At 38.5% G+C, this 23,827-nt stretch overlaps 1 protein-coding gene across 4 annotated transcripts in view; it reads right to left on the bottom strand.

Annotated features, from left to right (window-relative positions):
• The window catches only part of CABIN1 (calcineurin binding protein 1), a 96,256-nt gene that overhangs the window by 61,881 nt on the left and 10,548 nt on the right, over positions 1–23,827 (bottom strand). For 2 of the 4 annotated variants that reach the window (XM_021412474.1, XM_021412475.1), the window contains exons 17-29: positions 23,222–23,410; positions 21,888–22,124; positions 20,983–21,136; positions 20,625–20,740; positions 16,831–16,992; positions 15,316–15,522; positions 14,814–14,959; positions 13,377–13,638; positions 11,609–11,869; positions 10,841–10,992; positions 10,113–10,291; positions 2,676–2,858; positions 289–626 (exon numbers count right to left, since the gene is read on the bottom strand). In XM_021412474.1, coding sequence (XP_021268149.1) covers positions 289–626; positions 2,676–2,858; positions 10,113–10,291; positions 10,841–10,992; positions 11,609–11,869; positions 13,377–13,638; positions 14,814–14,959; positions 15,316–15,522; positions 16,831–16,992; positions 20,625–20,740; positions 20,983–21,136; positions 21,888–22,124; positions 23,222–23,410 — 2,586 coding nt within the window. The remainder of the gene's footprint in view (positions 1–288; positions 627–2,675; positions 2,859–10,112; positions 10,292–10,840; positions 10,993–11,608; positions 11,870–13,376; positions 13,639–14,813; positions 14,960–15,315; positions 15,523–16,830; positions 16,993–20,624; positions 20,741–20,982; positions 21,137–21,887; positions 22,125–23,221; positions 23,411–23,827) is intronic. The other 2 variants (XM_021412476.1, XM_021412477.1) reach the window with 1 other exon arrangement.

Genomic DNA, 23,827 nt, shown 5'->3' with positions numbered 1-23,827 from the left:
TGTCAGTCCAGTTACTCAGTAAAAGAAACAGGTACTGTCATTTTTATTAGAACTCCTTCATTTAGGTGATGTACCTAAAAGGTAATTCTCCACTGAATGACAAAAAATAACTTAATTCAATAATAATAATATTAAAAAAAAACACATTGTGCCAATGCAAACTGGAGAAACAAACTTATCTGCTGTACTTCAACACTGCAACTTTTGAAGCAGTAGAAATGGTAACACGGTTTATTTACTGAGGCAATAAGCACAGCCAGTCAGCTGCTGCAGCAGTGCTCTGCTCACCTTGTGCGTTTTGCTGTAGGTGTACAGATAAGCCAGTCTGTAGAGGCTCTTGTAGTGCTGAGGAAAGCGGCTGAGACACAAGCAGAAGGAGGCAACGCACTGCTCTGTCAGGAACTTCCGCTGCTCCTCAAGGTCTGCTGGAAGACCCTGAGGGAATTCGGATCCATCTCCACACGTTTCAGCTTTCTTCTTCCAGTCCCACTGCGAGGGTGGGGGGATTGCAGCTTTGGAAGGATTGCCAGAAGTAGGCTGAGGGTCCACCAGAACTTTTTGGCCAGAAGGCTCAACGGGATGGTAAGATTCTGAGCTCTCCAGCAGCTCTTCTGATTTTCCTGTAACTGGAACATTAAGAGAACTAAAAATGACAATGAATATAACAAAACAGCAAACAACACGTACAAAATGACTAACGTCATCTACAACAAATGGCAATCCTTTTCTTCATTACAGCATAGACATATTTAGCAATGCTTTCTGAAAAAAAATTATGACTATCCTTGATGTTTAACAAGTAAGATAACAGGGGGGGTGGGGTGGCAGGGAAGCAAGTAAGACTTTAAATTCAATGAAATTCTATTGCAAATAAAGTAAAAAAGAGCAGAAAATTAAAGCCATCCCACCAAGTGAAATGTCTTATTCTCAACACCGTACCTAGAAGAATACAATTCCAGAACACAATTTAGGCTCAGAGCTATCAGCAGCAGCGAACCTAGCCTTGTAGATTATGCAGGACCTGCAGTTCTATCCAGATATTTCCGCAGTAACTCATATTTCAATTGACCAGCTTCTTGCATTAGGATCTTATGTCTGAGCAGCCTAGAGATATACTCAAATATGAAGCTGCTCCTGAATTTTTTCCTCCCATAAGGCAGAATTTCGAGTCAAGCATGCTTTCCAGAGCAGAAGTTTTTCTAAATTTGCTTGGACAACACGCGTATCCATCATAATTTTCCTCTACAGATAGCTTTACAGTAATAACTTTTAAGCCTTTCTTAGAAGTGCTTTTTCAAGTACCTTTTCTGTGGCAAGAATATAGATCTTTCACTTAAAAAGAGATAGTTTTGTTTCCATATTTTGCTTAGTTAAACCGCTGCTGATTAAAACAACTGGAAAAATTTTAGCAGTTCACGCAACAGAGGGAACGAAAGCATGTGCAGCCGTTTTCTATTTAGTACATGTTAAACACACATAATGAATAGAATAACACACAGCTATCACAGAAGTTTATTAAGCCTTAATAAAGCTTGACATTGAGTGAGGTTTGGAGGTGAGTCAGGAAGGTACTTTGCAGTTACAACATTTGTTCTAATAAATGTCAAGTGATGACAGTAACACAACTAACTCACTGCAAGCCTGAAGAAGAGCCCTGGTTTTAGTCCATCACCCAAAAGGTTACTGGATTTCGTGGTTGTTTAAGTACCATTTAACAAAAATCAGGAACTGGTGTCTACTTTCTATTGATGCAAACATCACCACAGACTTCCCTGGCTTAGATATGTGCTGAAGTATTCATGAAAACAAGAAACCAAGCTATCAAAGTTCACAAGCAAAAAGATGGCAGTGGGCACTTGCTCCTACTGAGATCAGTGAAGAGAATCAGGGCTATCTCTCCCCATACCATGCTCTGTGGTTCTACTAAACTGGAAGAAATTAAAGCATAGTCTGAACTAGCAAAAGAGCCCTAACACACAAAGTACCCACAACCCAGAAAAGTGGGCATAATTCATACATTTGTTTTGTTTCTCTTTCCCTAGTGAAGTGCACCCCCACCACTGCCATGTTCAACTGTACAAATACTGGAGAGAGGGAAACTCCAGCTTCTGGATAAGGTCTGAAAAAATTCTGAAACAATTTTTCCAGTGGAGTTCAGAAGACTTAATACAGAAGTTTTATTATATGTGGAAAAGTGTGGTAGAAAGCAATTCCACTCTCCAACAACATAAAATATCCAGGGGAATAAAACATCTAATTCCACTGCTGCTGCTTTTTTAAGAACTGAATATCAAGCTGTTGCTGGGTTAGAACAAAAAGTGCATCTGTATTTAGGGAAAAAAACTATTTTCACTGAGATTATTTTGAAATAAGTACTTAAATTACTTGGAGATTTGAAGCACTGAAGTAATAGTAATTAATGCCCTAAAAGAAGGCAAGCAAGTCACGGGGCCACCACTGGCAACAATTTGTAAGGTTTAACAGGCATTACAAATTGGGACAATGGCCACACGTGCAAAGCACAGTTATAATTTTAAGCTACACTAATATAAACAGCAATAACGCCAAGTTAAAATTCTCAGCCACAGTGCAGCATATTTCAGTGCTTCTGCATGCCAGAAGAAACATTTTAATGAGAAAATACTAGCTGACATTATCTATTAAGATAGGCTTACTCTTCTCCTCAGTGGATCCCAGGATCTCCTTGCTGGGCATCAGTGCATCAGCACAGGCAGTAGAAATCCTCTTCTCTGTGTAAGGCTTCCGCAGGCTGTCTTGAGAACTGGCAGGCTCATTAAACATATCCTGTGTGGAACTGGAGTCAGACAGCACTGCTGCAGTGCTATCCTGACTCCTCTCTGCAAAACAGATAAAGAAGGAATCAACTATTTCATACTTATGGAGCTGCATATTGGTAACAGTAATGCAAAACCGCAGCCACTCTGCAAACATCTTCCCAGTGCAATGCAGGATCCTTAACAACCACTAATTCTGTTGTCTATAAGGTATTTATTTTCTTTTAACTTGTCTACTTCAGCTCATCATTTTCATCTCACCTCTTTGTGTTAAGAAATGAAAACCCCAGTGCTCTTTCACTAGGTATTATTTAACGCTAATGTAATAGAGAGCTCCCTGCCCCCATCAAATTTCTTCCTAGAATACAATCCTGGAATTTGACTCAAAAGGAACAATGCTTAATGTTGACGAGCAGTTAGGTTGAGAACAAAATATTTCAGTTGCCATATCACCCTAAAATATTTTGCAGCTCTACTGTACCATTTGCCTTGAGAAGCACTCAGTAGAATTTAGAGTCTGACACAATCAAAACTCTGTTGATAAAATAAAGCTGAACAATAATAAAACTTACTTGTGAAGGATAAAAAAGAACATAACTCAGTACCATTAGAGAGGAAAAAGACTTACAGGAATGATCACTGATGTCACCTATCCTGCAGGCATTAGATGACGTTCACCAAACATTCTGAAAGGTGATTTGACATGGCAAACAACCCATCAAAGAGCTAGGTCTAAGACAGACAGGAAAACTCTTAGACTTCTCTTTAGACTAAGGCAATTGACAGAAGAATGGAAACGAATTGGCCTTGACAGAAGTAACTGAGTGGAATGGTGTACTGCGGTTGCTGACTACATTATGGTCAGAGCTAAGCTGCTAATCTAACGACAGCTGTTAGAGCACAAGACAAGTCATACAGGAACACAACTGCAGGGGACAAAATTCACACTCCAAACAAACAGGCAAGAGAAAATCTTCCATGACCAAAACCAGCCTGCTATAAGCCACGTTCTTCTACATCAAGGATTATCAGAGGCAACCTTGCATGGCTGAGATGAGAAACTGCCATTTTTCTGTAATATTGTGCCAGCACAATTCCACGTCCAACACAAAATTATGAGACGGGCAATTCTCTTTAAATTTGTTGCCTCGAACATAAACTTGCAGTTTCTGCTTAAGGCAGAAGAATAGCTTAACCGAGAGATGTGTTATATACGTTGTCTAGGTATTTCCACTGCATACTTATTCATTAAGTTTCTTGATATGATCAAGAAAGAAAATTTTAAAAAGCAAAGGCCCTTAAAATGAGCGGATTTTTTAATTAAATTTCTTCTATTCCACCCAAATCGCATATGTTCAAGAGAGCTATGGGCTGCCTATGAATTTACATTGTCGATATGAATCCCTCCACAGACCTTCAGCTTGCAGATCAGATTCTCCTTATTAGGATTCCAGCAGAATGAATCCACATTTGATACAATTCTTTGGCTTTTCACTAAAACACAAAGAAAACCTTCCCTTTCAATTAACTGGTATTAATAAGACTGGATCTTGAAAAAGAATGGTGAAAGAATATTTGTTTCTTAATTTGAAGCTTTAGGGTTGGATAATGATGATAAGTTTTATACAGAAGAGATACAATCAGGATGAATTGGAAAAGAATGATTCTGAGGCGAGGTCAGCCAAGCTTTCAGTGACTCACTTACAGAGCCTTAATAACATTCTGTGGTACACTGAACTCCCAGCTGGCATCAGCAAAACATTTACAGTAGCTCCCCTGATAATTTTTAAAGGAAGTTTCTGCATCCATAGTAAAGAGGCTGAATTACTCATTAGGGAAGGAAAAAGAAAATTGCAAATTTCCAAATTTTGCCATAAGCTTGGAGGTCAGTTCTGACGTGTGGGTTATAACAGATGAAGCGTTAGAATGTAAATCAAGAACTGCTAGACCAATAACATATCACTGAGAGATTACACTAACCTCTCTGCATGAGAAGATGGACTATGATTCAGTATGTTGTATTTCATATATATGTATGACAGGGAAGTTTTTCTCCAGAGGAAGTTAACTAGAGGAGGATTGCCAAATACACAGAATTGCTCTTCATATCTCAGAGTGAATAGCAGAACAGGCAGTGGCTTTTAATTGCAGCAAGAAAGTTACGTGTTTTGTCCTAATCTCAAGTTCAACTGTTACCTGCAGTTAAAAAATAGCATACAGAAGGAGCAGAATTGCTGAAGGTACTCAGCTCAGCTCGTGGTACAAACTGACATAATTTATTCTCAGGGGAGCTGAAGTACAGCTTCACCATGCCAATATAAATAAGGTACTCCATCTTTGCCAATTAATTATTATGCAGCTCTGTAATTGTGTTGCCTGTCCTCCATTCCTTGAAGCTTCTTTGAAATGCAGAGAGGGAGAGGAGCTCGGAAGCACTGCGTGTGGGGAAAGGCAACAGGCTTGGAAAGCCAATAGAGTATAACTCACTTCTTCTGAATAATGTCTTACATATACTCAGTTATAACAACAAGGTATCTGGGAGTGTCACAAACATTCAGCTACTGATCAAAAATCAGAATCAAGTGGCAGAGAAAGGTTTTTTAAAAAGCTAAGTAGGAGGGCTGTTCCAAAAGTAATGCCTCTTATTTTATGTTGTTGGCCCACGCGGATGTTGGTGGTAGGGCAGTAGAGGTTGAACCTTCCTGCCAGTATCCCATTATGTTCTGTTGCCACGTGACAGATGGCAGCAGAGGGGCACTCCGACAAATGGTGCCTGACATGGAAGTGCGAATGAAGCAAAGGCGTGGAACTGAATTCCTCCATGAGGAAAAAACGGCCCCCAGTGACATTCATTGACACTTGTGAACATTTACGGAGACCCAGCAGTGGCTGTGAGTGCAGTGAGGGGTGTGTGATGCATTTCCGCTGTGGCGACAGTGAGAGGTCATTTCTGCTGGTGCAGATTTTTAGAAGCAGGCTCTTATTCATCACTGGCAAAAATGCAGAGCTAACAGTGGTGACTGTTGAAAAAACGTTTGGTACCTGAGAATTTGCTGTATCAGACAGTATTACTGTGCTCTTTGTATCTCTTGGAATTTCCATGGGAATCAATAGGAGGCATTACTTTTGGAGTGACCTACATAGCTCAGCTCAGTTTAAAGTAAAGAAAATTTCTGCTACACAGCTCACAGCTTATGGATATATATATGTATTCTCTCACAGAAAAATAAAGTGGATTCTTCAAAGGCTGAAGATCTACACACTCTCTTTACCCTGCCTACCTGATACTGTCTCCCCCCTTCCCCCCCATTTCTCTTTATTTGTACGTAAGAACATTTTTAGTATTGCTCTATGGTCAGAAACACAATGCATCAGACCATTCTCATTGTTGAAACAGTTTCTACCATAACAGAAGACAACATCCAACTCTGCAAAGGCATTTGCACATTACTGAAAGCAAAAGAATTGCAAAGATTTGCATGGGAGCAGGTTAATTCCTTGAGGACAGCAAATCCTCTGAACATATAAAGGGAGTTCTCTTATAAAATGAATCAGATGTAAGTCAGTGTTTTGTCCAGCTACACCGATCACTGAATGTGTTTTGGTAACTTGCAGTCCTGTATTGCTGTTTTCTCTTCCAATGCAATGCAACAAAACCTCATCAATGCTCCGTTCATTCGGTCAAATTCTTTGGCAGTGCTGCACTAATCAGCAAGAGGTTAAACAGGGGAAAAAGTAAAAGTAGAGCATACTGCAATAAACTGGATCTGATTCATTATTCATGGAGTCCAGTATGCAGTCCCCATGAACATCCACTACCATGTGCCAGAATAGGATATGCATTGCAGACCTGAAGCTTTCATTTCAAACTGTGGGAGAGATGGAATTTTGAAGAGCTAGATTTTAATTTTCCAAAATGCAATGCAGACGTTCTTTTTATGCACAGAAATATCTACCCCATCTTTGAAGCTTTTTCACTTTAACATGAGTGACAGCCTATGTGCAGGAAGTTTCTCAGAGATCACCTTTGTCTCATCAGGATGTTGAGAAGCCCCGCTTACAAGAAACTGTGCATCTTCGTAACATTTGCAGAATTACAGGACCAACATACTATGAAGGGAGACTTCTCCCACAGCATGAAGCAAGTAGCCTTTCCCAGTGAGGTTATCATGCAGGATTTGCCAATTACTTAAAGCAAGCCGTGACAGGTAAAAGCAGGAAGAGAATGCCTGGGGAACAGAGATTTGTAAAAAGGTTAGAGGCAGCACGGGCAATATTGGTTGCAAAAGCAATCAGGCAAAGACAAACACAAAAAGGATGATTACATCTAACTACACACAACATACTACATGACATGGATGAAGACTTAAACGATAAGACATCTTAACACTGCAGTAGAAATGAGCACTGAATACATCATCTGCATACCACAGTAATTTGTAATTGAATATCAACACCACAACAGCATATTACAGCAAAAAAGACCACACAACAATCTCTAGTACACATTTGGAAACCTGATTTCTCTGATCATTGTTTTGTTTATTTTTTTTTAATAGTTCTTTTGCTTTCCTAACCAATTTTTATGTTTAGCCCAAAATTTAGCAAAACAAACTGACTGAAGCCTGTACTGCAATTGGTTTTTAATGGCTGCACGAATCCAGCTGATATAAATAACAATGAGCTTGTCCATTCTGGTATATAACAATGGCCATTTAGCTGTGTAAACATGGGGATATCCCAGGCAGTGAGAGCCTGGGTCCCCACTGAGTTCCTGATTCTTCTTGTTCCCCAGTATGTTCTTGGAAAATTAAAAAAAAAGTCTAAGCCTCAGGCTTCTACTCTCAAATGCAGGTATTCATTTTGGAGAGTTATAAAACAGCAACAGGCAGGGGTGACAACAGAAAAGACAGGATTAACAGAAGGAAGGAAAGGAAGCTCCTGAATGGAAAGACAGGAAGAGAGAAAGGAGGCTGCCTACTTTGCACACATAACAGCAGCTAGTCAGCCACCAAATACAAGCTGCAACTCAACACTTGTGTCCTTGAGGAGGATCTCTACTAGGAAGTGCCATGAGGAAAACAAAGTTCAGTTACTTCACAAGCTGTACTTACTGGTTCCTTTGTGGGTAAGAATCTGTACAATGCACTCATTCTGTTTGTCATACACGATCAACAATATTGATACAAGAGGTGTTTACTTTTGCAAAAGTAAATAAGAGTATTGTGAAGCCTCAGAAAAAATAAATATCTAGGCTGACTTTAGGCCAAATTATCCAGCCCGTGAACAGCAGTTTCAATTACTGTCAGAATGGTTAACAAAAAAAGCCTAAAGAGTAGTCAAGTGATGGATAGTTTCTTGCTATTTTGGGGAATAATACAATGGAAGGTGCAGGCACCAGTTTTTTTCAGTGATGTGATTATATGTAAGCTGTCAAGAGCATTTTACTTCAAAAGTATGTATTTTAATGTAAGTAAAATGCAAATGAATGCAGAGGAGCACAGTATATGTAACAATATAAAAGCAGGAGACTTCCAAGCGCTGCTCAGCCTGTTAGCTCCCCTTCCATCTGCAGCAGCCCCAAGGCAATTATTTCAGTTTCCTGGAGCACTTCAGTATGCTCTATCCAGAGTTTAGTTTTGCCAGTAACTTACAAAACACAACGAATGATGCAGTACTTCCCAGTTCTACTTGTCGTAAACGCACACTGCCTTCCTAAAGATCCCCCTAACTCTGCTTCTTTCAGTAGCTGGCATTTTGAATTGCTGTGACAGCAGCAAAGCCAAGTCCTAGGTAGGCTAAGCTAGCAGCCCCAAGAACTGCTATGCTGACAGGTGTGGATGTTCCTTAGCTTGCACCTTCAGGCTTTGCTGAGCAGCCAGCTTTGCCTCCACTGGGCAGTCACTCTGCCAAAGTTCATAATATCTCACTCGGAGCAAATGTACTACTGACAAGTATGGGAAAAGCCATCTAACTTATCTGTCTCCTGGGGACACTCCAAGTCTGCAGCACCTGAGCAGATGTAGTCTTCTTAGTCAGAACTGCTTCTTACAGGGAATATGGTTTAGGAAATACTTAAATATTTACTCCCTTCTGTTTTCAGTGTTTCAAAAAGACATCAAAAGGCTGACTGACACAAGAGCCTGACCACTACACCAACATATTACATATGGTATCAAAACAGTCCAATCAATTACTCCAGATTTAAATGTAAGCATGGATAAAATGAATTATTTCTATATTCAATTCAGTGAAAGAAATGAAGGAACTTCTGTCAGTTTCACCAAGAATTATCTGTTGGGGAAAAAGAATAAATTCACCTTGCAGAGTTTCCATTTGTTTCAAAACTATGTCAATGTAAGTAATTTACAAATGACCGTTCTTCGGCAACTGACAGCAGGGAGAATCCCACCCTCCAAACAAATTCATACCAAGCAGACACCTCTCCAGGGCCCTACCACATTCTACCAACACTATGCTGTACAGTGCAGATATTTTACTCCTTCTTGAATGCTGATATTCATAGATCCAGATGGATAAACAAATGATCAGAAGAGTAGAATGAGAATAAAATTCCTAGCCCGATAATAATGTTGAATTACTTAAACAGTAATTTAATTTCTGCTGTGTTCTACATGTTGCAAAATCTTCAGTAACGCTGTGATACCATCCTACCTTCTGCTGTTTAAAGACAATTATTATTATATCACTTTATAGCCTATAAAGATGAGCTGCTAGTCAGTCATTGCAAATGATAAAAACCAAAAGATGAGGTCTACTGGATTGTCATGCAAATCACTTCGTGCTGATACACAATATTTTCAAAATAGCTGCCACCTGCCTCCTTCAAAAAAGTATAATACTCTTTTATACTGATTTGTTTTGCCTTTTAGCGATTTGTTTTGTTTCAGCCACAGTTCAAATTTTCACCTGGTCAGTTCACACAGGCATTCAAAGAGCATCCAGTCTTCTAAAGACTGAATCCACATCTTTCTTAATAAGCTCAGACATTAAGCTCTGCAGGAAAAAAAAAAATTACTGAAAACTCAGGCAGCTGCATGTTCCTTCTGTCAACAGCCCCATTTTGACTAAATGACAGGTGTCAGCGGTGGCAGGTGACAACTTGGAATTTTGTATTTAAAGCTCTGACTGTACATTGATTCTATTTAAAGTACTGAATTTATAAAGCATCAATATTGCCCGTGATACCACAGACCCATCACCCTTCTTGAAATGAGCAGATTGATCATTTCAGGTCAGACCCCCCATGATTAAAGCACCTCCCTGTGCTGCCAGTATTGAGAACAGGGACTGTACCGTCCGGCGTTGCCTGCTGACAGGGTTTTTTACATTTGACGTAATCGTGGTCAACTGGAGTGGCTGTGTAAGGTGGGGATGTCAGACCTGGACCGGAGGATGAGGGCAGGGAAGTCCCAGGGCCCGGCACTGTTCCAGCTGAAGAGTGAGAGTCTTCATCAACCATGCAAGCTTTTTCCCTGGGAGAGAGTAAGAAAGAGAAATATGCAGAGATATGCAATAAGAGAGATGCAGTAAGAGAGATATGCATTAACATATCAGTAACATATACAAAGAAAGAAAAGAGACTGTATGTTATGACATTTCCGATACATTTATCAAATCTTACTAAAATTTGTTTGAATGTTTGATCATATGCTCCCCACTAGTGTTAAGCAGTAAAACATTATTTATCTTACAGTTGTTAAGATGACAAAATACGCAGACTAAACTTTCTTAACCTTCAAAATGAAAGTGTTTGCTTTCGCAATTTTGATTGTTGATTAAAAATAAAACAGTTGTTTCAAAATGGATCACAAGATCAAAGTTGTTCTATTTTGTTCCCTTCCCATCTACATTGTATAGTCAAAAGGTCAGTAACTGGCACATGGCGCCTGAAATTGCATGTGTTAAAATTAAATCTACTCATTTGGTTTGGTTTATGTTTCATTCACTTTCATTTTAATGGTTCATCATTCAGCAGTTTGGAAGTTTGCCTTTCAGTGATGTTCCTGGAAATTAGCACTCACTTTTCTGCAGCTTTTGGGGTGTTCTTCTCCTCACCCCTGGCAAAAGGTCCCTCAGAAGCTTCTTTCATGAAGCTAACTAATATCTCCGCATCTACTCCAGAATCTGGCTTCCCCACAAGTTTCAAAATAGAAGCATGAAGTCGAAAGTACACCTAGAAAACACCCAAGCACATTTAGTCATTAGAGAATGCATAGCTCTGCACATAATAACAGACTGTTCTCTGTAGCAGGAGTTAGTATATGACAGTCAGCTCATACATTAACTTTCCTGAAGAGGACTTGCCCTTGCTTGCAAATGACAGAATCTGAGAACTTGAAAAATTTTATAAATGCAACCTACAGAATACAACAGTAACAGCAGACAACGCTGAAGTCACCACTGGGTATGATCCAGATCCCCTGTTTTTACCAGACACACAGGGAAAGCAAAGGTGTTATCACTGCCATTTCAATTCATGCATAAACTTTTGCTCTTACACGTATGAGAAACTTGTGAAACATATTCACCATGATTTTGATAAAACCTGACTAATGAGCTGTGTGCAGCCAAGTGAGAACTGTCCAGTATTGAGACTGTACACATAAGCTGTCTTTAAAACAGGAACAGCCTGAATAACCAACTTCACTTTATTCTCTAAATTAGTTTTGTAAATGTTGCCAGATGCAGGGCATCATTTATGCTCTGGGTGCAATACCAATAACAACTGGTATTTTGTTTTTTGTAGAGAACACTGCTTTCAAGTCTAGGTTTTTGCTTTCTTCTTTTACCTCCAGTGCTTCCATGGCAAGTTCTGGTGGATTATGGTAGTGAATCTTCTTTGGATATCGGGCAGCCTCCTCATGCAGGTAGTGACCTGCCTGTTTGTAATGAAGCAGATAGACAACAGGAGGCTGCTTCTGTTTCTCTGCAATCTTTCCCAGCATGTAGTGAATAAGCCACTCCTCTTCATCGCCGTCTCCCTCACAGCGAGATGCTGACGTGAAGCACAGCTTGGCTGTCTCCAACATGCTATCTCGGCGTTCTTCCATCTGAGATGGAATGAAGCATTGAGAAATACATGAGTTCAGTGTGGCTACGATGAAAAATGCTAAAAATGCACTCCTGCTAATAAATAGCAAAGATGAGGTACATTCTTTAAAACATTTTTGACCTTTTGTGTATGAGAAACACAATCCTGAGAAGATATATTCCTGGAAGGAAGATTATATTGTTCCAATTAATCTTTTAATAAAACAGAATTTTGTAAAAAAAAAAAAAAAAAAAAAAAAGAGCCATGCTCTTTAATTCAAGTAATGCTAAATAAACGTTCTGATTTCATCCACAACTTCACATGGCTGGTCTGCATTATACTTCTTATCTGACAATGTGAAATAACTTCAGCATTATCCCTGAAAATCTCTAGCAAGCTCCTTGCAGCCAAGAGGCCACGAGACAATAAGAGCAAACTTTTAATAGAACAAAGGCATAAAGCATAATAATTTTCTGAGTAGTTAGTTTCGAAGCTCTTATGATGTTATTAACAAATAGCCATTATAAAGAAAACTGTATTGTTAGATGTCATTGCACACATATTTATTGGGAAAAAAAAAAAAAACAACTAAACCACAACACAGCACTTGCCCCCCTTTAGTATATGTGCTTACATCACATTTTTGTGCAGAGGGTCAAATGCCATGTAAGCAGCTACACTGAGTGCAATGTTAATACAGTTACATATGCAGCTGAAATGGAAGACCCATCACCCGCTGTAAATACATTGTCCTGGTAACAAAGTATGTTCCAGTGCCATCCTCTGTAGTTCAAACACTAGTAAGTTTCAAGAACACAACAGTCACACAGCAGCAGTGCTTCTTTTTTTCACACCGCTCCCACATATTCTGGACTATGTAATATTTGTGAGTCAGAACAGTTAAATCAGAAATTCAGTTTACTGGTCCAAAAAGAACAGACAAAACATTTCCCCCTGCAACTCCGTCAAGGTCAGAGGGAGTATCTGCCATTGCTCATTAAACTCCATACTAATGAATTAATAATTTTTTCTATGAAAATGTATCAAGCTCCTCATTTTGATAGTTTGTGCAAGTAAATAGCCCCAAAACATAGAAAACAGATGGCTTTAGACACAAGAGATGACACATGAGCACAGATAGAGTAACTCCTGCACTTTTCACTACTTAAACATGTATATATTTCACCTTTTTCTGGAAATGTTGCATGATACTTACAGAAAGGTAAGGTAAACATAGCTCACCTTTCCAAATCGTTCAGTAATCTTTTAAAGACAATTCAAAGATTAGGCTCAAAATAATTTTTACACAGGAAGAAAAGCAAAACAACAACAAAACAGTAACCCCAAACTCTTTAAACAGTGCTTGACGCCAACTGCTTTTATGAATGAAAACTAGAATTTCCAGTATCACTAACTAAACATACAGTCCAATAGGTAACATATAGCATGTAAATATTCAAGTTATTGTGTTAGAAAGGACCATTTAAAAGATTTAGAAGTTCCCACTACTCTAAGTTAAATCTCACCTGCTGCACAACTTCAGGAGGGAGTTCTGATTTCCACTGCTTAAGCTGTCGAGATGCAAAAGAATGCAGGGCATAAGAAATGGTGCCATATTCTATCCACAAGGAGAGGTTAGAGCTGTCAATCTCTAGGGCTCGCTTGAAGCAATTCAAGACAGGAGTAGAGTGCTTCCAGATGGGGCCATCACTTTTCAGTTCATTCGAGTTCAACTTGTCCTGAATACGACTTGCTCGAGCCAGAGCCATGCCTGCCCATGAATCAAACCTAGGCAATCAAGAAAATAACACATCAACAATCTCCCCCATACGCACTGCACTGAATGGCAAAGACGTAACTGCCAGCAGCCATTAAGACATTTTGTGTTGTTAGACTGAACTGTGAGCAGCTTTTATCATCACAATTATTTTCCAACATAAATATCACAAAAAGCAAATTCACATAGAGAAATTTCGATAAATAAGAAAGATTGCCTTTGAGATAAACACTCAGTGTCCAGTCTTGTATTTATTATATCACTGACAGCAGTCAGAAGAATAGTTTCCCTACATAACTTCAACTTAACATCTTAGGTCAGTGGCTCTGGAATTTGTATTTTTTTCCACCGCTATCCTAATACCAAAGGAATAATCACAACATTCTCACAGTTTTGCTTGTTAATTTCTTGCTAATTTGAAAGCTGATTTCTGGGTCAATAGACCTCAACAGAGAGATTCCTGAGGGAAATGGAAGGAGAACCATAATACAGACATCTTAAGAAATAGTATCTAAAATGACCAGGGCAAAAATACTACGCTACCACACAAGGCATCTTCTTCTGAACAACAAAATGTCACAGAATGAAGTCAAAATGCACTGTCATTTATCTGTAACACCTATAAAACTCCGGAGTAACATGTTGGATTTTTTTTTTTTTGTAATTTATCAAGCTTCAAACTAAAGTTCTAGCAATCTCCTAACCAGTTCCCAGACCAGAGGATTCAATACCATTAAACTGTGTCTATTTCCTCCATAGATTTCCCATGTAAAATTGCTCTGTGCCATCACCTTCCCTTTTGTCTCTGTTCTGTGACTGGACTTAGAAACAGCCTTCTTTCTCAAGTAATTTAAACTATAGTTTTTGTCATTGACGTTGGTCTACAATGAGAACTGAAATGATAGCTAACATCCAATAGGCAAACCCTAAAATTTAATCAATTTTTAACATGAAATTGCTTAATCTTGGTGGTATTTCAATAAGTTAGACATTGCTAAGAAACAGATTTAGTTCAAACATCACCTACATACCATACTTAAGCAAGGTACATAAAAGAGGTCAACAGATTGCAAGGTTGTTTGTTTTTAACTCCTGAAACAAAAATAAAGTTTCTTTTCTATGCTTTCCTAATACTGAAATAAATGAGAAGAATGAATACCGTGCAGTACGATTCAACAATACCAACCTGTTTGGGCAAATACAAATGTCATGCATGTAAAATTTGATGGCCTTGGATTGCTCTTTATTCTTGAAATGATAGTCTGCCAGCAGGTAATACAACTCAGTCACCACTGGTGGAGAATAGTCTGCACCATCTGGGAGAGACGGCGCCTGGAGATAATAAATAAATAATAAAGATTAATAAAAGGTACATATTAAATGAGCTGAACTCTTGCTTCTTTCTTACAGTGAAAGCAGTCTTTTCATCACAGAATACGAAGGTATCGAATATGAAGACAGTGAAAACATTCCACAGATTTACAGAGCACTTAGAACATCTCACACCGACTCCACTTAATATTAAATCTCAAGACCAGAAGCTTTGGTGCTGTCATTCTTATCTCATTTGAATGCAATTATCTGAGGAAATTTAGCACTACTGAATAAACCGTTCCCTTAACGATCTGAAAATCAACACAAAAATAACACTACAGTAATTTCTTTTTTTTTATAGCAAGTCATTATACCTTGCTGCATGTTCCTTCAATATATGCAGAAACAGTATCCAGGCTCAGCATAGGTTTGTCTGTTCGAGGAACAATTGTAGCGGTCTTCTTTAAAAGGTTGGCCAAGTCAGCAGAAACGGTGCTGGTTTTGTAACTATCGAATTCTGGAAGAGTTTTAGGCTTAAAATATTCAAACATGAACAAGGCATCTTCCCACGTTAGATCCACCTGAAGAGGGAGGCAAATGAGAGGGGAGAAATTACCTCAAATTCCAAAATCAAAGTGTCTACTAAAAGTGAGATTCTATGACTTTCCCAGTTACCAAAAAAAAAGCATTACTCTAGGAGGACACAAATTACAGCCCCCCATGGCTGGGGGTTAGAACTAGATGATCTTTAAGGTTTCCTCCAATCTAAACCATTCTATGATTCTATGATTAAACCTCTCAGCAATTAAATTACTACTAGTACCTGGTGCTCGCAAATACAGCATACTGCTTTACCAATTAACAGACTAACATTCCCGTGTAACTTAGTGCATGTCACTGAAAAATAAAGTCACCCTACTTGCTTAGACAAACTGTTATTTTTATTAATACAGTTTTCTCCTGTTAGACCAAGTTTTTTTCCTTTTATTGTTCAACTTATTCCTTACAGCAAATTTTGCTTTTGTAAAGGAAGCTGCACTGCTAAAAAATCCATTTCCTTTTTAGCAACTTCAACGAGAACTTTTTTCAACAGAATTGTCAAAATGTAACTTTTATTTTTAATTTTATGCTCACTTACATTTGGTAACTATAAATTCATCTGGAGGTTTATAAGCAAAAAAAAAATCAGCGTTTCAGGTGGAGGACTGATGTCTCAACTTTTCTGTCCCTTCTTTAAGACTACAACCCTTTTCCTGTGGCACTCAGTAGTTTTTCTTCTCTCAACTTCAACTGAATCTCACATATTTCTGATAAACAGCTAACAGATATTCACCATCATGGATTTCAAAGAATAAGCTGTAGTATAATTTATTTGCATAATTCTTAACAGTACCACTTTTCATAAACTGCAAGGTTGGCTGCTAAAGTTTTTCTTCTTACAAGCTGACATTTTCATTTTTCCTCTCTACAGTTCTCAACCTCAAACTTCTCCTTCTCTGCTGAAAACAGGAAAGTCATGGCTCAATAAAAATCAGTTTGTCAGTACTTTCAAGACAACAAATTACTGTGAGACTACACTAGCATTTCGTTTCAAACATGACATTTTGTATTCAAAAAGTCTTCCCCCCCCCCTTTTTTTTTTTAAGAAAAGTTTATTTTCTACAATATGCAAAATACAGAAGTTTTACAAGAGGAAAGTAAAAACAGTAAGTGTATATACCCACTCATACACAATATATATATATAATATATATACATATATATATACTCACACACAAATGATATAAAATCTTTGTCATAAATATCTGAAGGTACATTAAAACCAAACAAGGCTGCACCTTCCATCACTGCAGAAAAGTTTCACTGATATTAAATAATACATATTTTACCTGCTGTACTGAATGTTCTTCTAGGTACCTTGCTTTGCTTTTTTTGCTAGGAAAACCATATAAACAATAAAAACATTGCTCCAAAGCCGTTTCCAGCTCTTCTTTGTATGGGTGAGTATCTTCAGAAGTGGATGCTGCAAGTTCTTTTTCTAGTACCTGCACCTACAACATCACAAATATCAATGAAAAAGTCATCTAAGATCTGAGGCTTGTATTAAGTTACCTAGTTGTCTGGAGTAATGTGATGAAAATAGCATAAACAACTACCCATTTCTCTCAAATCGTAACCAAATATTCCTCATATTACTTGTGTGAGACTAGCTTCTAGAAATATAAATGGCACTGTAACTGCAAGAAAGTGCTTTTGCTGTTTTCTGTATTAATTCCTGAACTCTATTTTCAGTCAAGAAAATTAGCTATCAACTTAATGTTTTAGACTTAATTAAGATTGTTCAGTTTCCCACTACACATCAAGTTGCTTCTGTGAATATGAACACTACAATTTGTCAATGCTGTGGATAAGCCGGGCTGCCACAAGGAGAAGGCTCCAATGCACAGACATCAATGTCTTCTGCACCAAATTTTGCAGTCAGAAATCGAAAACATAAGATATTCCATCCATTCACAATTCATAGAAAAGATCTTACTACTTCTATAGTACTTCAAGGAGAGGTTTTTGGTTGGTTGGTTGGGTTTGGTGTTTTTTTGAGCCAAAACCCTGAGAAATAAGAAAAGAGCAGTAGAGCCAGGATAATTCTTAGAAGGCACTTCAATGAGATTTTGAGCATCAGCAATCACCTTCAAGTCACAGCAGTCTCCTTGTTTCCACTACTTTCCCTGTAAGGACCTGTGAGTAGCTTTTGAAATTTAAGAAAGCGTGGATAAATAAGCTGACAGGAAGATGCAAAGCCCACAGGACACTGTAACAAAAGCATGATATTCCTACTGCTGCAAACAAAATCACACCTAACACCCGTAACAGAATTATCACTCAAAGAGTGTTCAAAACAACCTCCCTCATTCTTATTTGGCTCTTAGCAGTACCCCAGAACATTTTTAGTAACAAAGGAAGTAACTGTGTATTAATATATTTTCTTGCATATCTTCTTCATCTATATGCAATAAAGTGTGTTTCAACACGTATAGAAGATGAATATCAGTCTATGAAACACATTTCTGTATAGCATTCTTGAAGCTGCCATTCTCTTCAAATAATTTGTCCCATTTTGGTTTTCCCTTTCTTTACCCTTCTAAAACCCTCCTGTTTCTGAAAGTTGAATACTTGTGCTAAATAGTGCTAAATAATGCTATTTTATATTTTAGTTTAAAAACTGGGCAGCTCTAAGACTGAAAACTGAAAATTTCATTCAATGTACTTGATAACATTTGCAAAGATCCAATGGCAAACATATTTGCAGCTCTCAATTATCTGTAGTTTATCCAGGCTCACGGGGCACGCTGTCAGATTGACCAGGCTGTGGATACAGGCACACTGTACAGACAATTTAGATTCAGCACTTCGGAGCACTGCAGCTGCACAGCACTTAGGGCAAGCCTGAGTCTGGAAATAGGTTATCTATTTTCATGAAGCACAGTGCCTGAGCTAACAAGCCCGCTGGACCCAAAGGCGAATCCACTCACAGGCAAATCACATGTAACAGTATTATGCTCCTTGCACCAGGAAGACTGAGCAGAGTAGGCTGCAGAGATAAGCTAACAGTTCCATGCTGAATGAGCCTCAGCTCCAACGCTGCTCATTAGCTCCAGCCCTGCCAGGGAGAGCCGACTCCTGCAGAACCCCTCAGGCTCTCCACGCCATCCTTCCCAGCTGTCTAAATTACTGGCCTAGCCACACCGCTGCTCAGACACAGAGAGGTAGATGGAGTCTGGCACTGAGCTGTGGCTAATAAGCTCCAGGGAGTGCTGAGAAGGGAAATGAAGAGATTCCCGTGTGGCTCTATGCAGAACTAATCACCACTTCCTCATGGCTGAAGGTAATAAGCCTCAGTGAAGTCAAGCTGAATCTGTAAAGTGCCACTGAAATATCCCTGTAGAGAACTGCCCACTGAATGCCACAGAATTGTATTACTTGGGTTCTGCCAACAGCTGGGGTAGTCCAGGCTGTCAGTACTCTGGGCAGCAAAAAGCTGACCGCAATTCAATTTCTAAGCCAAGGGAAAAAGGAAATAGCAATACATTTAGAAATGTTCTGCCTTAACCATGGGGAATTTCTCAAGGAATTATCTTGAAAAGGCCTATTTCGAGATAATGAAAATTATCTTGAAAGGAGTGGGTAACTCCTTTCATCTAATAATGAAACTGCCCAGACACACACATTGCTGGAGCATATTAGATTTTATAACACACTCATCTGAACAAAGAATAGCCCTGAGACACAGGGAGAAGGACTGAAGTAGTTCTTCACTCTCATCGTCTTTGTTCAACAGCTCAGCTCTGTAAGTATAAGCTGAAGTTATATTTAGCTCGTAACACAATAGAAGTACTACCTGTTTCAGTCTGCAGTATAAAACCAAAGCAGGTATAATCAAAATACCCAAATTTAGCAACAGCAGAACAGTCAAAAACATCGCAGCTCCAGGACCAAATCCAGGTAACAGCGCACAGTCTGAGAGGGATCAGCAACATTCCAGATGCCTAACTGGGGACTGATCATGTCCTACAAATCTTTACTCTTACAGTTTAGAAGAAATAAATAACCAAGTTTAACTGCAAAATTCAAAATGGAATTTTCATTTAGAAGACTCTCTTAAGCGCTAGATAATATTTACCTACAATGGAAAATGGGCAAACTTTAAGTAACACTTGGCAAATTCTGTTCTGTGAATTGAGCAACTATAAATCCAGTTTAAAACTTTTTTTTAGAATCACTAAGATGAATACAGAATCCCACTAGATTACTTTAGCAGCAAGTTTACAGATGTAACACCACAGTTTTTTTCAGTTTGTGAATGATGTACAGTGCTATCGGATTTCTTCTCGTTCTTCCTTCTCCTCCAAATCCTAGGAGGAAAACAAAATAGCAGGGCAAGAAGCAAAACAGGAAAACTGGAAGGTAGCAATTATTCCTCTCAGTGAGAAGTCCAAAGAAGAATAAGAATTATGACAGGAAATAATCTGCTCAAGTTTATTTTCAGTTTTATACCAAGAGTATATTCTTATTACTTGCCAGATTTTAGAGAATTGGCTTCCAAATAGATAACTTTTTTATTCTAACACCTATGCACACTGCCATTTTTCTTACATTTGCTGTTCTTTGTTTTTCTTTAACATAAAGTTCTCCCAGTTAAGACTCTTGACTATCACTTTGCTTACTGAACACAAGTGAGCATGATTCTTGACCTGTCTTTTTGTGAAGAAATCACACTGAGGCATACTTCTACAAGACTTAAGTACTCAGCACAATCACTTAATGGTTCTCCAGTGCTTTACTCTTTCCAGGCATGGTACATCACTGACTAGCTTTCATTTAAGATGTTTGTGTAGTACAAAGGTGGTTATCCAAAGCCAACTCCTGTCTGACAAGAAGTCCTGTTTAGAAAGGATAACAAGGAAAGGGGAGTGGAAAAGCAAACCTTCACTGTTCACATTTAACTGACTAAAAGGTTGATGTGCTTTGCAGGGAGAAGAAAAGTGGATTCAGAAGTGTACTTTAACGTGAAGACATTAGCAAGGTAATAATCTAATAAACTGCTTTGAGATGGGTGTTGGCCATATAAATTTCAGAGGGGTTTTTTTTTTTTCAGCCTAAGATATTCTACAAAGCTAACACTTACATAGAACTTGAGAAGTGCACCGTCTGAGTTGCAGCACCAGGATCTTCTTCCCAAATACTCATGAGCAGTGTTCAGCAGCATGAGTGAAGAAGGCAGCATAGGAGTATCAGGATTCACTGGAAGAAAGAAGTTGGCATATATTTTAGTAGTACAGAACTGAGTTAACTCCAACTACCCAATGCTTCAGCTAGCGCAAAAAAAACAAGTTTTCTCTGGGATAAGAATGTCATATTTGTACATCCATCTACACCCTTCAGTCAGCAGATGAGATGACAAACACGTAATTTTTATTTATATTCCAGAGCAAGATGGAGAGAAGTTCAGCTCCAACACCTAAAAGAGAATTTAAAAAAATTACCTCCTTCTCCCTGGTTCTGCTGCTGCTGGCAGCAAAGGGATCGAAAAGCATCTTCTTCGTGCTGGATGATCCTGTGTAGGATGATCCATGGAAGAACTGAGGAGACATATGGTTCTTTGGGTTCTTCCTGGACTGCCATGCTACAGTCTATGATCTAATGAAGAAACAGGCATTACACACACAAAATGATACATATTAAGAGTCAGGAGCAAATCCTTTACAAACAACACGTAGCTAATAATGCATTCTACCCTACAGGAATAATCATAAATTAAGCCTCAGCTTCCCACAATGAATAGGGGTAAAAGTCCTACAAGTAAGATCAGCTGGCATGGGAAAGGGTAGAATATTATTCCCCTTTCATGACATTCTTCTCTTGCATAGTCATTTTTGAACCAGTTATCTCTTTGTTAATATCACATTCAGACTTTTCAAAGTAAATAAATGTACAGAAGAAAACACAACTACTACAAAGCACAACTGGAAAAGACCAGCCAGAACAGACATGATACAAATAATTCAACTGAGTAACAATGATTAAACTGAACAAAGTTACAAAATGCACCCACCCAGCTAAATAAGTCTTCATAGTCATCATTACAGAGCATATGAAAACTTTCACGTTCCTTTGCTTATTTTACTGCTTTTCTTTAATTACTTCAGGCAGCTCTGCATTTGAAAGTACGTACTGTTACTGATTCTAGAACAGGTGCACTCTGTGCCTTTTTAACATACAGAATTGGAAACCAAGACTTTGTAGACAACGGTCCCCTTCCTCTCTGCACCAGCAAAACCGTGACCCAGAATACCACTGTGAGCAGGTGGCAGTTCAGTCAGCAGCTGCACTGGTGTCTGAAGGACTGCAGCACACGGTGGCTCTTTTCAAGTACCAGTGAACAGGTTACCTGAATCAGGTTGGTTGTTAATCGAACGAGGCTTGATGTTACAGAAGATTCTTTCAGGATGCTGTTGTCTGACGATAATGAGCTATCTATTCCTATGAGCAGCTGTGTTACCGTAGCAACCCACTCTTCTTTAGCAGAGGCTGCTGTCATATTCATCATCTGCTGACTTGCTTCATTCAAGGCAACTTCTGAGCATTCAAAGCATTGCTTGTAATCTTTCAGCTTGAGCAAGGAGTCCTAGAGAACGTAAACGTGGAAAAATATATACATTATAAAGGGTATATTCTTAAGAAAAAAAAAAACAATGAACACAGCAAAGGAAGGCTGTACACATTATACAGATAAGATGATTACTTCAACTAAGTGTAATAAGACACCTTTACATATAACATTCAAGGACAACAGGAGGCGCCCAGACCTCAGATGATAAATATGCAAGTAGAATATAAACTTCAGAAAATCATCACTGAATTTCAACTTGAATAAGAGACACATGAAATGTGCATTTTCAAGAATGTGATGCCTACAGGTTTAATGAATTCTAACCATATGCAGCTTATATTCTTGTGCTACCATTTAATTACTCCATAAATAGCAAAATGGCAACTACAAGGCCAGTATTACAGCAACACTCTCCTGCTTCTTTATATTCTGCCAAGTTTAGGTAAATGAGATTGCATGGAGGCTGTCAAGATTTGGCTCAGTCTTTCTTACGATTATTTTTCCCCAACCAGAAAACCTGATAGCTCTAACCACTCCCACAGCTGATGTAATCTGTACACGTACTTTTAATGTTATGTGGACTAAAGATATAGCTGTTATACTGGATATATATACCAACAGTTTGTCATTCATGCAGGACAGGTACAGTACACCATGAAATCATTCACATGCTGCATGTAGCAGGTGCCTTTTTTTTTTTTTTTTTTTTTTGGGTTCAGAATGGCTGTAAATCACCAACAATCATCAACAGCCAACAGCAACAAAAGAAGGAAGTATTCCTAGCAGGCACAGATAGCATAAATCCAAACATAAGATGTCTCTGCAAATGATTCAAGTTTAATTTATAATTTTTCTGCACATTTCACATAGGTCTCAGACATAAAATATACCTTTAGTCACATCCTCAGCAAAAACTGGCACGCTTCTAGGGATATTGATAAAACTATGCTGCTCAGACCATTTACAAATTTGGTTTCATGTTTTGTTTTGTAATTAAGATTCCTTAACCATTAACACTCACTCTAGAAAACCTTTCACCGTTTCCAGAAAGTAAATTAGCTGCAAGTCCTTAATCCCTTTCTTAAAGAACGTTTTTAAGAAACTAAACAAACCTGCAGAAGAAGCAGCTGTGCTGGTCTCTCTGGTATGGATGTTACAAATTCCAGATGTTTTACTCTTCCACTAAAGCATAATGTTGGGCGGAGCAGATGCACCACTGCAGTATAATCCCCTGCCTCATACAGTCGCTGGATCTCTTCCAAAGACTGGCATCTCTCCAGAGATTTTAGGTTTTTATCAATCTGCAGATATCACACATAGCACAATCCAACCTTCATTTTGTCTTCGTGTACAAAGGTTGTGGCCTTTTACCTAACATTTTAGCTAGAAAGCTGTGTTAACTCTACAGTTACATCCAGGAATGTAGACCGGGAAGAAAACTCCTACTACGTAACACTTCAGCTGTTCCACACACTTATAATTATCACGTAGTATGTAACAATTGTATAATAATAACTTTAAACTTTTTTGTCTCAAATCCCCAAATTGCACACTTCTTTGCAAGAATACGTCCATCAGATGGACTTCCAAGTGAAGATGGCATAACCTGTGTTGACCCTCCAAAACAGCAACAGCAAGAATGGAAAACAGACATCCTTTTATTCAAATGTGTATGTAAATTACTACGTGGAAAACAACTGCTGAAGAAAGAAACTCAT

This window comes from Numida meleagris, chromosome 14 (assembly GCF_002078875.1).
Source record: "Numida meleagris isolate 19003 breed g44 Domestic line chromosome 14, NumMel1.0, whole genome shotgun sequence".
Lineage (NCBI taxonomy): Eukaryota > Metazoa > Chordata > Aves > Galliformes > Numididae > Numida > Numida meleagris.
The sequence above is the reverse complement of the archived record's forward strand: the minus strand, read 5'-3'. Positions and strand labels throughout refer to the sequence as shown.